Source organism: Girardinichthys multiradiatus, chromosome 13, assembly GCF_021462225.1.
Source record: "Girardinichthys multiradiatus isolate DD_20200921_A chromosome 13, DD_fGirMul_XY1, whole genome shotgun sequence".
Lineage (NCBI taxonomy): Eukaryota > Metazoa > Chordata > Actinopteri > Cyprinodontiformes > Goodeidae > Girardinichthys > Girardinichthys multiradiatus.
Genome location: NC_061806.1, coordinates 14659000 through 14675757, shown reverse-complemented (window position 1 = coordinate 14675757; position 16758 = coordinate 14659000). Strand labels below are relative to the sequence as shown.

Here is a 16758-nt window from a genome sequence, read left to right as displayed (position 1 = left end):
GAGGTATTTTATGTTGTAGAGCAACACAAAGTAATGCATGGCTGTGAAGTGGAAGGAAAATGTCACAAATTTGTCAATGTTATTTGTCAAAATAAAATCTGAGGTGCAGTTGTAATCAGTCCTCTTTACTCTGATACCCATATGCATAACCCAGTGCAAAGCAAAGTTTAAAGTTAAAGTGAGACTAGATTATAAAACAACATCCCAAGCTTACAACATCTCACAGAGCTCTATTCAGTGTGTCATCTGAGAATAGGAAGAGTATAATACAACTGCAGACCTACCAAGACAAGGCCATACACCTGAAGTGACAGGAGGGGCAAGGGGATCATTATTCAGAGAAGCAGCCAAGAGGTCCATGGTAACTAAGGGAGCTGCAAAGTTCTGGTGGGAGAATATGTTGACAAATTTAGTTGATATACAAGTTGTTTGAAGAAAGCCATAAAAGGTCCTGTTTGCAGTTTGCTGAGAGACATGTAAGGGAGACGGAAGAAATAAAAGAAAGGTCAAAAAAGGCCACATGTGGAGGGGCTAAACCTGGGACAATCCTGGAAGAACCCTTAGAGGTTGCAAAAGACTTGAAACTATGAAGGAGATTTTACCTTCTAGCAGGACAATGACATAAACATACAGCCAGAGATACAAAAGAAGGGTTGAAATTAAAGCATATTCATGTGTTGGAATGACCTAGTCAAAGTTCCGACCTTAGTATAGTTGAGAATATGTAACAAGATTTCTAGATCATTGTTCACAGAGGCTCCCCACTTATTCTGATGTAGTTTGAGCTATTTGCGAAGAATGACGGACAAAGATTTTTGGCTCTGGATGCGAAAAGCAGGTAGAGACATGTCCCAAAAGGCTCGCAGCTGTAATCGCAGAAAAAGGAGGATCTACCAAATATTGACTCAGTGGGGTTGCATACAAATGCCCGCCACAGTTTTGGGATTTTTATTTGGAAATGGTTTGAATTGGATCATTTTCCACCCATTTCACAGTTCGCCACTACTTTGTGGTCGTCACATAAAATCCTAATGAAATACACTGACGTTTGTGGTTGAAGTTAAATGCCCTGTTTATGCATGCATTACACAGGTAATTGGTAATTTTTGTAGGCTGCATGTATTTGCTAATGTTTGTTTGTGCACTGGAGACTGTTGAATTCCTTGCAGGATTCAAATTTCCCAGCTTCCAGTAAATCCTGTGAGATTTATTAAAAGCACTGCAAAGTATCATCTACATCAACCACAAACACGTATACTTCCACAGCACAGACATACATACCCAAGGGAGGTTGGAGCTACAGTGAGTATCTTTTACACTTTGAAAATAAACAAGCTGCACACACAGAAGTGAAAGATGAGGCAGAAATGGAGGAAGAAAGTGAAACGGTATGGATTTCTTTTAGTGTTTGTTTCAGGCAATTGCTTTAACCTCTGCAGAAGAAAAGTTAGGGAAAGAGGTTTTCTGTTGTCACCTTTGCTATGTCTGTCACATCTACCACTTTGCTCTCTGCCTTTTACTAAAACTGATACAGAATGGTGTGTATTTTTTCAGAAAAGGAATACTACCTACGCTGAGTTGAAGATGTAAACTGCATTATCTTGTTTAATTTTTCTTCTCTCTTTGTTGCTTTTCCACTTTACCTCAAATTCCTTCATTTTTCCCCCTAACATTCCTGTAACTTTTTCCCTTCAGTCTGTCCCTTATGTAAGTATCCACCTGCCCTTCTCCCTTTTTGCATAAGTTGCTTTTAACCTCCGAAACCTCTGTCTTCCTTTTCCTTGCTCTTCTTACACTTCAGTCTTTCCTTATCGTAAAGGTGCTCCTCCCCCACTACCACCTCGCATGTCAAAGTCTTCTCTATCTGTGCGAGCCCAGAGCAGTACTGAGTCCACCCAGGATGCCTACTTCCAGAGCGGCGGACAAATGGCTCCAGGCTCTGGCCCAGCGCGCTCCAAGCAGCACAGCAACTCTGTAGACCTTGGTAGCTCTGAAGGGCCCTCAGGTCGCACCTCTAGGGGGGGCTACTACACATCCAGTGGCCCCAGTCGTTCCCGTCAGTACAGTAACTCTGCAGAGAGCCTAGATGGAGTCAGGGGTTCCAGGGAGCTGGTGCCCTATGGAGGGGGTCCGGCAGTGGGAGTGAGGGCCAAACATAGCTGCTCAGCAGACAACCTGCTGGAGGGGCCGACAAGGCCAGCAAGGGAAAGGGACAGCAGGTTTGGCGGCAGCTTGGGAAAGTCGTCCTCCCTTCCTCAGAACAACATAATACTGAGTAAAGTCGGAGGGCAGGATGATGGGCGTGGAGGCAGGAAGTGGAGGCCATCCATAGCAGTGCAGGTGGGAATGAATAAATCTGTCTCTGTCTGTCAGGTTTTTCTTTACCTTTAAGAGAGAGCAATAGGAATATATAGGGCTGTGAAAAATATTTCCCACATTACAAATTTATTTTATTGTATTTTTTTGTCAAACCTAAATCCTTACAGATAAAACAAAATGTAAAATCAGACATAGATAACCTGAGTAAATGCAAAATACAGTTTTAAAGTGATTATTTCATTTATCATTTATTATCAAGGATAAACCTGCTTAAAGTTTAGATCGAGACGTGATGTGTTGCTTTTTAAAATCTTTTAGCCTACTTCGTCGTGTCAGACAGGTTCTTTTGAAATGATTTGGTAATTCTTCATGTTTGGCAGTAAACAGACCTGCTTGTGCCTTGTGAAACTGAGCTCAGCTTCCCAGATCACAAGGTTAATCACAGTTAGGTCATGATTTAACAAGAAGGTCAACTAGTTTTTCACCCAGTGCCATCATTTAAAATCTGCATTTTAAATATGATCTGAAAAATTGAAGTGTGACAGAAAAAACTGAGAAGAACTCTTTTAAGGAGACAAATACTGTAATTTAATCTATTGTTCTGCATGATCTACATTGTCTATTTTACTGTGCTGCCACAATAACATTTTAAATTAAATATCAACTACAACTATTGCTAGTAGTCACTCTAAATACATAAACCTAAAGCCTGTTTGGGGAGTTGAATATTTTTGATGAGACTCAGTGTACTTCGTAGATTTCCATAGAGGCATAATATCAGAGCCAAAACTTCCAATTCTGTTTTATAGTCATTGTTTGAACACATTTGTACTCTACACGATAGAAGCCAGAGAATTCCTCATGCAGTCGATGTAAATGTGTTTTTCATAGATCAGCCCACTGCAGTTGTAGTTTTTTTTTAACCGGCTCAACAGAGTTTCATTAATATTTTTATTTCTTCTGAGTGTGTTAAAATTCCCACCTTCCTAAAAAAATGTGTCGCATTTCTTGTACTTCTAGCTGTGTCATTTTACGCCCTGACCGTGGTACTTGTCTATTCCTTTTTCCAGGTGGACAGTTCGGAGACTCTGTCAGATTCAGACACAGAGGGAAAGGCTCTCACCGAGGTGCACTCTATAGGAGTCCAAGTGGAAGATGAGAAAAGGTAAAAATGAGTGCATTAAAAAAAACAACCAAAGCAGTAAAAATGTATTCATCTGCAGAACTTTCTCGCAGCTTGACTTGTTTTGGTGACATTTAAGTTTCTGTCATCACGGACGCCTCTCACAAAACTCGAAGAGGGGCGTTCGTTTACCCCATAATTTATCTTTGTTCCAAAATATGCGGCTTCATCAAGAACGGCTGGTCTTTGTGAGGTAATTTATGTGAATAATTCTGATTTATATTCAGAAAAAGCCCCCATCTTCCCGTGCGCCCGACAGCGCAGCCATGTGTACGTCTGATTTCTTGTCTATGTCCAATTAATTCACTTAAGATTTCATCAAACAGCACAGCTTGAACTCGGAAACACTTCGTTCCAAGAATGCCTCTTTTTCTTTTTTTAAACCATGTGTGTAGCTATGACAACTACAAACCATACACTCAACATGGCTTTCACACATGATTCAGCTCTTCTCCCAATTATATCCAGCTTTGCTTACATGCATTTGAACACTCACATCATCGCACACATTCAAACTTTTAGCTGCAGTCAACAAAGGTGACATCAGGACATCCTGCCCCGATGGTGTAAATCTGAGTCACGCTGCAGACTTGAACACACTGCAGAGACAGATGAGGGGAAGGTGGGGTCTAAAGTTGCAACAGTGTATACACTCATCAGTGAGCACACTGGCGTGACATTTGCACGCACCGATGCGTCATATGCCAGAGGATTTAGCAGGACACATCACAACCAGGCGAGCGGTGGTGACAGTAAGGCAATGCTCAATTTAGAAGAGAAAATATAAAAAGGTTAAACAAAAATTGAAAAAACTTTCTGTGGGTGATACTGTTTGATCAGATGGCTCTAAGCCTGCTGTGACTCATTGTGTCTTGAAAGGCGGGCCCGATTTAAGCGCTCCAACAGCGTGACGGCGAGCGTGCAGGCCGACCTGGACCCCGAGGGCTTGCCAGGACTTAGCGTTGCTGTGCCAACACAGGACAAGAGTCTTCAGTTTGGATGCTCCTTCCAGAGGCACTCATCAGAGCCAGAGTCTGCATCACAGTACACAGAGTGCCACCGCACGGTCCACACACAGGGCCAGTGGGGTTACAGAGAGGTGGGTCAGTGCCAGAATTCTTCTTGATGAAAGCTAACAGTCTTTACTTTTAATGATTCTCACCAAAGAATACTAAAGTGACGTCCAAAGATGATCATACCCCTTCAATTTTCCCACACTCTTAAACTCCAATGAATTTTAATGGGATGAGACAGACCAACAGAAGGTTTAAGGCACTTTAGGCACTAGCTAGGTTATTAAACAGTATCCCAAATTATGAACATCTGACATCAATCTTCCAAAAAGAGAAACTGAACAAATGCAAGCCACCTAATCTAGCTGGCATTAACTAGAGATGCATCCAATCAGCTGCCGAGATTCACAGGTCAGGCAGGAGAATCTGTTGACATGACAACCGTACATCATGCACTCCACAAATCTGGTCTTTATGGAGAAGTAACAGGAACAAAAAAGTTGTAGAAATAAAACCATAAGATATGTTTCCAGTTTGCTGCAAGCCATGTAGATAACACAACAAACGTGGAAAAAAGTCCTGTTCATGCAAAATGCAAACCATACACCCCAAAAACAACATCACCACTGTGAAACGTGGTAGTTGAAGCATCACGCTGTAGTGAAGCTATTTGTTTTCAGCAGAGACAGGAGAGCTGGGAGAGGTAATGGGTAGATAGATGGATAATTGTGGAAGGAAACTTGCAAAAACTGAGGCAGAGGTTTACCTTCCAGAAGGACAACAACTCTAAACAAAGCCAGAGCTAGAATGGTAATGGTAATGTTTAGATCAGAGTATGTTCAGGTGTTAGAACGGCCCACACCTAAATCAAATTGAGAATCTGATGCAGTTGATAATAGCTCTTCACAGATACTCTCAATCTGCGTTATCTAAAGTCATTTAATAAGTTAGAGCATGCTTTTCAATGAGGCTCGTTTGTCAGATTAAAGAAACCGGTTCAAAATTACAACCTTTAACCAGGTATTAAACAGGTTTTCATAAACCCAGATTTATGTATTAAAAATGTGTTTTTTATCGGTCTGATGTGATATTCTAAAAAAAATGTTGTATTTTCATTAGTTCGAAAACCATCATAATTAACAGAAGCAAAGACTTAAAAACTATGGAAGCAAATCGTTACCATATTTCAAATGAAAAAGCATTTTCAGAAATGCTTTTTCATTTTAGGGCTGCACGGTGGTGCAGGTGGTAGCACTGTTGCCTTGCAACAAGAAGGTCCAAGGTTCAATTCCCAGCTGGGGCTCTTTCTGCATGGAGCTTGCATGTTCTCCCTGTGCATGTGAGGGTTCTCACTGGGTACTCTGGCTTCCTCCCACAGTCCAAAGACATGCCTGCTAGGTTAATTGGTCACTCTAAATTGCCCTTAGGTGTATGAATGTGTGTTGCCCTGTGATGGACTGGCGACTTGTCCAGGGTGTACCCCGCATCTTGCCCATAGACTGCTGGAGATAGGCACCAGATCCCCTGAGACCCACTATGGAATAAGCAGTAGAAACTGACTTTTTCATTTTAAGAATGTGGCTGCATTAAAGTACTGCCCAGAACTCGAAAACGAAAAGCATTCCGAGCGCCGGGCGCAGCAGAGTGACGTCAGCAGCCGCTCTTCCTCAGCTCCCTGCTGACCGAGCTACCCATCTTGTTCGGTAGGGGGCGCTGTGCACGTCTGTATTGCATTACGTTGCAAACGTGCCGAGAAATTGATTGAATTGCAGCAGGACCGAGCTCAATTTGTGGCAGTGGCAGGAAGAACTGGTAGTTCCGGTGGCAGACTGTGGCATCCTTGTGGCAGCCTTATGGCCTGGGACATCCAGCGTGTTTTTAAGCATTTATTTATAATTTTCTGTGAGTGACAATTCAGAATAGCCGCTCATGCTCTATAATAAATAGGCTGTTTGTGCAATAAATCTTCGTCATCCTTTCAGCACGTCACACATACACATAGTGCTATTTATTTTCCATGTCAAGTAAATACAATCTCCTTATGTTATGGGTCTAAAGCTGTTTATTAAATAATAATCAATAATGAAATCATTATGTAAAGGTAACAGGCTATAACAACAATGACATCCCGTTTGCCGATAATCAGCATTGGCATCACTTCCGGTGGCAGCTCCACAGACACTATTAACAATAATGACAACCCATTTGCCAATAATCAGCATCAGCTTCCACAAAAACAGCGGCAACCGCATTGGCAAGCTTTTACGGCCGGTCTGGCACCTTCTGGCATCTTCGCGGAATCCCGTGCCACCCTGCGGCAGGCTGTGGCAGTTCCGGTGGCAGCTTCAGTGGCCACAGCCAATGCAGACGTGCACAGCGCCTCCCACCAAACAAGATGGGTAGCTCGGTCAGCAGGGAGCTGAGGAAGAGCGGCTGCTGACGTCACTCTTCTGCACCCGCAGCTCGGAATGCTTTTCGTTTTCGAGTTCTGGGCAGTACTTTGCGGGCAAACCACGAAAACGAAAAAGCAATGTCTGCTTTGTTTTCTTTTTGATTATGACATAAAATGTGCAGTCATGAAGAAGAAAATGCAAATAGGATGATTGATTACTAATTTTATTTATGGGTCAAATAATGCAGCCACATTCTTAAAATGAAAAAGCATTTCAGCAAATGCGTTTTCATTTTTAAATTTTACATTTCAAATTGAATTTTGGTATCTATTTGCTGGGGTACATTTAGAAAAATAAATCTCAGATGTCTTTTACTTTTTCATTTTAATGAAGTGAAAGAATGAGCAGTCTTGAAGAAGAAAATTAAAATGCAAATAGGATTATTGATTACTAATTTTATTTATGGGTCAAACAATGCAGCCACATTCTTAAAATGAAAAAGCATTTCTGGAAATGCTTTTTCATTTGAAATATGGTAACGATTTGCTTCCATAAAAAACATCAGTCTTTGGGAGTAATTCAATAATTTTTTTGAATAAAAAACACATGGCACGCTTTTCAGATTTTTTTTCTTTTGCAAAAAATGTTAAAAACTTTGCAGAATTTGTGCTGCATGGTGGCGCAGTTGGTAGCACTGTTGCCTTGCAGCAAGAAGGTCCTGGGTTCGATTCCCGACCGGGGGTCTTTCTGCATGGAGTTTGCATGTTCTCCCCGTGCATGCGTGGGTTCTCACCGGGTACTCTGGCTTCCTCCCACAGTCCAAAGACATGCCTGTTAGGTTCATTGGTAGCTCTAAATTGCCCTTAGGTGTATAAATGAGTGTGTGCATGGTTGTTTGTGTGTTGCCCTGCGATGGACTGGCGACCTGTCCAGGGTGTACCCTGCCTCTCGCCCATAGACTGCTGGAGATAGGCACCAGCTACCCCGTGACCCACTATGGAATAAGCGGTAGAAAATGACTGACTGACTGGCATTACTTTGTACTGAGCTGCCACTAAAACATCCAGATAAATACATTCAGGTTTATGGCTGTAACATGAAAAATTGTGAACAGGTTTAAGGGGTATGACTAACTTTCCAAGGCAATGTAGATTTTGTCACCTAGAAGCCTAACTAATGCCTGCCTTGCATTTTTTTTCTCTGCACAGTTTCAGTTTGACTCCGATTGTTTTCTTTAACGTTTGCTGAAAGCTCTTCAAACCCTAGAAAAAGCTACGCTATAATGAAACTCTTCTCAGATACAACAAAAACATTTAAAGCTTGTTAATCAAACTGTCACATCTTTAATGTGTCTGTTATGAGGCAGATACAGAGACATACAGGTCCTTCTCAAAATATTAGCATATTGTGATAAAGTTCATTATTTTCCATAATGTCATGATGAAAATTTAACATTCATATATTTTAGATTCATTGCACACTAACTGAAATATTTTAGGTCTTTTATTGTCTTAATATGGATGATTGTGGCATACAGCTCATGAAAACCCAAAATTCCTATCTCACAAAATTAGCATATCATTAAAAGGGTCTCTAATCGAGCTATGAACCTAATCATCTGAATCAATGAGTTAACTCTAAACACCTGCAAAAGATTCCTGAGGCCTTTAAAACTCCCAGCCTGGTTCATCACTCAAAACCCCAATCATGGGTAAGACTGCCGACCTGACTGCTGTCCAGAAGGCCACTATTGACACCCTCAAGCAAGAGGGTAAGACACAGAAAGAAATTTCTGAACGAATAGGCTGTTCCCAGAGTGCTGTATCAAGGCACCTCAGTGGGAAGTCTGTGGGAAGGAAAAAGTGTGGCAGAAAACGCTGCACAACGAGAAGAGGTGACCGGACCCTGAGGAAGATTGTGGAGAAGGGCCGATTCCAGACCTTGGGGGACCTGCGGAAGCAGTGGACTGAGTCTGGAGTAGAAACATCCAGAGCCACCGTGCACAGGCGTGTGCAGGAAATGGGCTACAGGTGCTGCATTCCCCAGGTCAAGCCACTTTTGAACCAGAAACAGCTGCAGAAACGCCTGACCTGGGCTACAGAGAAGCAGCACTGGACTGTTGCTCAGTGGTCCAAAGTATTTTTTTCGGATGAAAGCAAATTCTGCATGTCAAGTACCCACAGTCAGTGATGGTCTGGGGTGCCGTGTCAGCTGCTGGTGTTGGTCTACTGTGTTTTATCAAGGGCAGGGTCAATGCAGCTAGCTATCAGGAGATTTTGGAGCACTTCATGCTTCCATTTGCTGAAAAGCTTTATGGAGATGAAGATTTCATTTTTCAGCACGACCTGGCACCTGCTCACAGTGCCAAAACCACTGGTAAATGGTTTACTGACCATGGTATCACTGTACTCAATTGGCCTGCCAACTCTCCTGACCTGAACCCCATAGAGAATCTGTGGGATATTGTGAAGAGAACGTTGAGAGACTCAAGACCCAACACTCTGGATGAGCTAAAGGCCGTTATCGAAGCATCCTGGGCCTCCATAAGACCTCAGCAGTGCCACAGGCTGATTGCCTCCATGCCACGCCGCATTGAAGCAGTCATTTCTGCCAAAAGATTCCCGACCAAGTATTGAGTGCATAACTGTACATGATTATTTGAAGGTTGACGTTTTTTGTATTAAAAACACTTTTCTTTTATTGGTCGGATGAAATATGCTAATTTTGTGAGATAGGAATTTTGGGTTTTCATGAGCTGTATGCCACAATCATCCGTATTAAGACAATAAAAGACCTGAAATATTTCAGTTAGTGTGCAATGAATCTAAAATATATGAATGTTAAATTTTCATCATGACATTATGGAAAATAATGAACTTTATCACAATATGCTAATATTTTGAGAAGGACCTGTATAGCAGCAGTTTACTGAAAGCTTATTTCTGTTTAAATATCCATGCACCATTTCCTCAATTTAATTAGATGAAATCTAATCCTATCAAACTGTGAATCAGCTAAACTTCTTTATTATAGCTGAAAAATACATTACCTGCAGTCAACCGTACCCTAATACTCTGTGCCTTAATCTTTGTGGTTATAGTTTTAAAATAATCTTTCAGAGACATTTTTATTACAGTCATAATTAATAATGATTATTATTTATTTTATTATGTATTCAAAACATAGTCAACCTAAAATATTTTTTTCTGTAAATTGTTCTATTGATAATTAATTTGTTTGTTTTAAATCTAAGGAACAACAATATATTTAGGGTGAGCCCTTCATTTTTTTACCCTATAATGTAGCCTAGATTCCCTCTTTAACATTGTAAAAAGTGTTTGCTATAAATCTAATCTTTGGCTCCTCAGCTGCATAACTTTGACACAGATTGTCAGATTGTATTGTGCTTTAATGAAAATTACCAACTTTGTTAGCAAGTCTTCATTCCTTGTTATTCTGGCAACTTTGTACATTTTGTGGATGATATGTTTAAACCCAGAATTGTTTATCTTAGAATAAAATGTAATTTCTCAAAGCAATACCTACCTATGATCACGCAGGACCTTTTCCAGGGGAACTACGCCAATGAAGCCTGCCAAGTAGACCCAAGGCCCCACCAGCACCCACATTTGCCTCCCCGCTCCCACTCCCCTCTGCCCATTACCTCAGAGCGAGCCTGGACAGCGACACCGTCCTTGGAGGGCCCACGCAGCCTCCCCGATTCAGGCCGAGCCTCGCCCTGCATGAGGGATGGAGAGTTCTTCCTACGCCTCCTGCAGACGGAGGTGGAGAGGATGGAGGGCTGGTGCCAGAATATGGAGAGGGAGGCTGAGGAAAATGAACTTCCAGAGGAGGGTAAGTTTCAGTGGAGCGTCAAAAATGATTTTTCCTTTTTTCCTTTGTTTTTGCTCAACTACATTTGCACTACCTCCCTCCCAGCTCTTGAGCTCATTCGAAATGCAGTTGGCAGTGCCCAGATGCTCATGTCTCAAAAGGTCCAGCAGTTCTTCCGCCTCTGTCAGCAAAGTATTGTAAGTGTTCACAGTTGCATGAAAACCACATCAACATATATTTCCATATGTGCACATTACTATGCAAGCCAGACTTGCATAGCTACTATTAAGTAAGTAATCTCACCTATTTAACTTTTTCATGCTTTATTTCTTTATGATTACAAACTTCCTGCAGCGTGACTCAGATTACAAAATGTTCTGGGGGAATTTATGTGATAGACCAACATAATTGCAGCACATAATTGTAAAATGGAAGAAAAGTGATAAACTACTTTCAAAATGTGTACAAATTTACAAAACAAAAAAAGATTAAAAGTGTAGCAACCCGTTGTCTCAACAGTCGAAATTCCAATCTTTGAAAATGTTACAGAGCACTGCATCATCAAAAATGTGAAAGAGTATAGCACTACTACACTCCTACCAAGACGTGGCTGCCCAGCTAGTCTGACAGGCTTGGGAAGGAGAGTATTAATCAGACAAGCAGTCAAGAGACACATTGTAAGTCTGGAGGAGCTGCGGAGATCCACAGCTCAGGTGGCAAAATCTCTTGACATTACAGCTATTAGTGGCATACACCATAAATCTGGCCTCTAACGACACAGAGGCAAGAGGAAAACCATTGTTGAAAAAAAGTCCTTAAACTTCCAGTTTGCAGTTTGGAAGGAGCTCTGATGAGATCAACATTAAACCTTTTGGACTATATGTAAAACACTAGGTCTGGCAGAAATCGAACACTGCACATCATCTTCATAGTGGTGGCAGCATCATGCTGTGAGGATCCCTTTCTTTAGCAGGGATACAGAAGCTTGTCAGAGGTGAAGGGAATACAGGGCAATCCTGAAAGAAAATCTGGTTGAGTTTACAACAGAGATACATGGTTTAGAAACCATTTTGTAAACCATGTATCGATTTACAGTTATGCACTATCTTGTGTGAGTCTGTCATATAAAATCACAATAAAATACATTGAAGTATATGGTTTAACTGTCATTTATTTAGCCACGTTACAAAGGGTCTGAATAATTTAGCAAGTTTCACTTTGCCCATGATCACATGTCACATCCTGTCTCCTTGCCTGCTCAGGACCCATCTGCCTACCCCCAGCCCACATCGCAGGACCTGGCGTCCTTCTGGGACCTGCTTCAGCTCAACATAGAGGACGTACGGGTTAGGTTTCAGGATCTCCAGAAGCTCAAGGACTCTGGGTGGAGGCTCCCACCTGAAAAGAAGGTGAGGGACCAGAGGGTCCAACCCACTCTGGTTTCCCTTCAGAATTCTCCCCGAGCTAAGATGGCTCTTTGCAGACGAGTAGAACAGATGGCCATGCCCTCCAAACGTATGGAGGCTCGGAAAACTCAGAACAGACCAAGAGGACCTGAGCAGATCTGCTCACGAGGCAACGGAAGTTCAAATTGATAGAATTTTATTTTACATTTAATTTTAATTTCTGTATATTTTAGTTTTTTTTTTTGCTTTTCTTGCACTGTCTAGAAAAAGACCGCTTTTAGCATTATTTTCTATCAAACCTCTTCAAAACTAACTATTGTTACTCTTTTCTTCCTTTTTCACTTTTCCCTCATTTCTCTTCTTCCATTTCCTTTCATAAAATTCAACACTGATGCATGCCGCGATACCTTTTTGTTTTTTTCCTTCTCATAACGCTTTGACGTTTGACTTTTGTTTTTCCTATTTTCTGGGTTTTGTCTCTTATTGCATGGGTTTTCCTTTACAAACCCGTTTTTCTCACCACCCCACATAACAAACCCACTGTTCTTTTGCATCTCATATCAATGTCTCACCCTCAATGGGTCAGGAGGATAAGAAACTTCCTCCACCCTTACCAAAGAAGCCAGCGGGCGGGGTGAGTGGCAGCCTCCGGGCCGATAGCGTGGGAGACGGGGTTTCCGGGAGTGCAGGAGGTGGCTCAGGGGGGCTGGTGGTGCCCCGCGTTGGAGGTCACACCCTCCCCATCAGGGATAAATCCCTGGACCTCGGAGACCGTCAGAGGACAGAGGCACGAAGGAGGCTGCTGCAGACCAAGCGTACCGCCTCCTTCAGGCAGAACTCGGCCACTGAGAGCGCCGACAGTATCGAGATCTACATCCCTGAAGCTCAGACTCGACTTTGAACCCACAGCATCCTCACTTCCCCTCATCCCTGTAATGTTTTGGATTTTCTGCGAGTCATTGCTGTTTATATGCTACAACACACCCACCCCCCCTTAGCACTTTCAAGTTCTGTCATCTTACATTACTTCTAAACAAGCAATGACAGCCATTTTAGTGTCTTGAAATTTAAACCATTTTGCCGAGACAGAGGCCTAGACCCTAACTGGTATCTAGCTGTAGATGTTTTACTCCCTTCTTAATCTGAATTTCACTTTTTATAGTCACTCTTGCTGAGACGAGTCAGATCACTTTTGTTAAAGTAGTGAGCAGAGGTTCACGCAGTAGCATGCCTGTGCGTGTACACTTGGTACAAAAAGGGCTTAACAGGCAGTAGACCTCTGAAGAAATTCTCCCAGTGATTCCATTCGCAGCAAAATCAACTTTACTTATGGGCTTTCACTGATAACAGTATGACTGAGTCAAGATCTATTGATTTCTGAGCATTCTCAGTTGGCCCAAACAGCATCCATCAAAAAACAATATCATACACAGAATCCTTAGTCGCACTTTCCATCTGCCCACAGAAGCACCAAGTCGTAGAATATGGAACCATTTTACATATCACTCCGTTAATACTTTCGACCCATCTGTCCATCGACTACTCTCAGCATCCAGCAGTGAGGCTCTCTGAGTGTGCAATACCTGAGTGTGTTTGCCAAAAGGAGCTCTTTCAGTGTAGCATCACAGACAAAACATGAGAGAGAGAGAAATCAAGCTCCTTGTGTAGTCTCTGCAGTTTCAAGTACTCAAAAGAAGAGGATTTTGGGAGAGTTTGTAGGGGGAGTTATTTCAGTGGGTTTTCTGGACTTACTTGAAGAAGCCCCCTCTTTTTCATTGTGAGAGTAGGGCGCCGCCAAGTGGTCACATGAGAACCCCGTTTTAACAGCAATGGTCTTCAGAGTTTCAATATATCTCATTCAGGAATAAGCAAATACCCTGGTGAAACAGCCATGAAAGAGGTCAGAACTGCTTTTTTCTCCTGTGAGACCCTTTCTTTCATTTGAATATTGCTTGGGCAGACTTTACTGTCGTGACTATTTATAACTGACAATGGGGTTTTAAGTAAAAGAAAAGCCGCTTGAATTTTCAGCAGGGTTTTATCACCAAACCTTATTTTGTTTTCCTTACAGCATTGATTAAAAAAAGGAGTCATTTTGTTTGCCAACAGATAAAAAAGAGCCTAACTCACCTTAAAATATCCTTCCAAAGAATCACTACATCCAATCAGATTAGGATAATTCACACAAAGATGTGATATTTTATAATTGTGCTGGGAATGTGGAATATGTGATACATGTGGAGCTACAGTGCCTTGCAGACATATTCATATCTGTTGCACTTCACCTTTTTTTTAAGCTACAACCACAAACTTTACATGATGATCATCCTCCCAGCAGTTCTAACCAGCTAACCCATCCCTGCTGTAGAAAAGCATCCCCACAGCATCATGCTGCCACCATAGTGTTTGTTAGTTTCTCCCACCTGAGTTGTTTATCTGTACAGCTCTTCTAGAGTTGCCATGGGCCTTTTGGCTGCCTTTTGGATTAATGTTCTCCTTGCGAGGCCTGTTATTTTAGGATCATAAGAGGTTTCCATTTGTGTAATATTTAAAAAGCACTTTAATTCATCATGTGAAAATTAACAAAGCTACGGTTATTGATTTATAATATCACTCCACATTAAACTTCTCAACAACTTCTTTTTCTGACCCGTCTGGTGGCTTTGGTCTTCAAGATGCTGTACTTATACTGAGATTAAATTATACACACCAGTGGATGCTATTGACGTATTATGTGACTTCTGGGGTATCACAGTAAAGGGGGCTGGATACAAATGCAGACCACACTTTTCAAAGGTTTATTGGAAAAAAAAAATTTTAAAACTACATCCTTTTACTTCCACTTTCTGATTATGTGCACAACGACAACATAAAATGCTGATATACAGTAACACACCGAGGTTTGCGGTTGTAACATGACAAGATGTGTTCCAGGGGTATGAATGGCTTTGCAAGGCTCTGTATGTTTGTTTTCCTTTTCCTTAGTTTATCTCCTTAGGCCACTCTAAATGGACCACGAGGTAAACTTTTTTTTGAAGGATTCTTATCTACTAAGTTAATCCAAAACAGATCATTCTTGTATTGGTATTTTATATGACTGCTGTGCTCTGGCTCATATTTTAATGCGCTTGAATCACTGAATATGAAAAACTGTGTGAATTACAGTTAAAACTAAAGAGTCCAAATATATGGAATAGAAAATGTGACAAAATCTGAGGGTTTTTAAGCATGAAGTGTGTGTTTTTTTGTTTTTTTTTAGGTTGGATTATGTTGGCAAAACGGGATATTTTACTGGAAAATGTATATTTTATAATATAAACTACATTTCTAGATTAGTAGAGATTATTGAGTACAAAACATGTACAAACATCATATATAATTGTGCAGTATTATTATGATAGATCATAGCATTGTGTTGAACTACAGCTGTGTGGCATATCTGGACACAGTCCACGTGAAGAAGACTTTAAAGTGACTTTTATTATCTTGAAATTGAGAGTCAGGTTCACAGGGTATCACTGGCAAGAATGTTGATTGCCAAGTATGACCCTTCTTTAGGCCTACTTAAATATCTGTCTGTGGTTCTCACAACATGTACTGTTGTTCCCCTTTTCCTCCCCGTATCTCCTGTTTAGAACCAACTACATGTGCCTGACCAGCTATGTGTGGAGGTTTCTTTTGAACGCAGTTTACACTTTGAATATATACATATATATATATATATATATATAGAGAGAGAGAGATGTAAATAGAAATGTGTGAAATCTGCAGAATTGTATTGTTGGAGAAGGTGTTTTTTTTTTTTTTTTTTTTTTTTTTTTTTTTTTTTAAGTGAGCTGACTTCCTAAATCTCCCTCACGTTATCTTGCAATACACACCTGCAGGACTGGCACATTTTGTTGATGTGAACACTGCATGCTTTCTGACAGCCTCCTCTGAACAATTAAGTGGAGTCTCATTTTGGAGAAGAAACACATATTTTGTAGCCTTTAAATCTTTTTTTTTGTGTGTGATTGAAAAAAAGTAATTGCTAGGGTTTTACAATGCAGTTATACCACATGTTTGTACAATAATATCCTTTTAGAGACAATGATACTGACATCCTTGGAAGTAACAACCAATGTTTTGCTTTTGGACTTCAGCAGATGAATCTAACAACCTTGTACAAATGAGGTGCCCTGGCATTGAAACAAAGAGGGGCATCATGTTTAATGCATGTGCAGCAGTGCGAGTTGCAAAACTTGCCAAGATCCACGCGGTGCTGGTCTCAGCCCTCACTAAACGAAGCACAAAGAACTGCTGTATTACTGTTACACCACTGTGACGACTCTTGACCCCACCCTCACGATCCTCAGTCCTACCTGCGAGGGGATGGCAAGGTCTTTTGATCACAAAGGTTGCCCTTGAGGGACACCAGGATTTAAAGAGGCTTTTGTATTGGATATTTATCCGCAGTAGCAACCACGACTACTCCTTCATTCTTGTTGACTTTCTCCTCTATGAGTTTTACAAGTTGAGGTGTCAGCCAACCACACCTTGCCTTGAAATAGGTCCATAGCAAACACAGTTTTTATTGTTGTGATTTCCATTTTTTTGTTCTGTATAATGTA

General features: G+C 41.3%; 1 protein-coding gene across 1 annotated transcript in view; it reads left to right on the top strand.

Annotated features, from left to right (window-relative positions):
- Positions 1-15885, top strand: part of dlgap3 (discs, large (Drosophila) homolog-associated protein 3) — a 219437-nt gene extending 203552 nt beyond the window's left edge. The window contains exons 7-14 of the mRNA XM_047382990.1: positions 1696-1707; positions 1802-2340; positions 3390-3484; positions 4382-4601; positions 10469-10763; positions 10848-10939; positions 12005-12151; positions 12735-15885. Of these exons, the coding sequence (XP_047238946.1) occupies positions 1696-1707; positions 1802-2340; positions 3390-3484; positions 4382-4601; positions 10469-10763; positions 10848-10939; positions 12005-12151; positions 12735-13049 (1715 nt within the window). The 3' untranslated portion in view covers positions 13050-15885. The remainder of the gene's footprint in view (positions 1-1695; positions 1708-1801; positions 2341-3389; positions 3485-4381; positions 4602-10468; positions 10764-10847; positions 10940-12004; positions 12152-12734) is intronic.
- Positions 15886-16758: the final 873 nt, after the last annotated feature.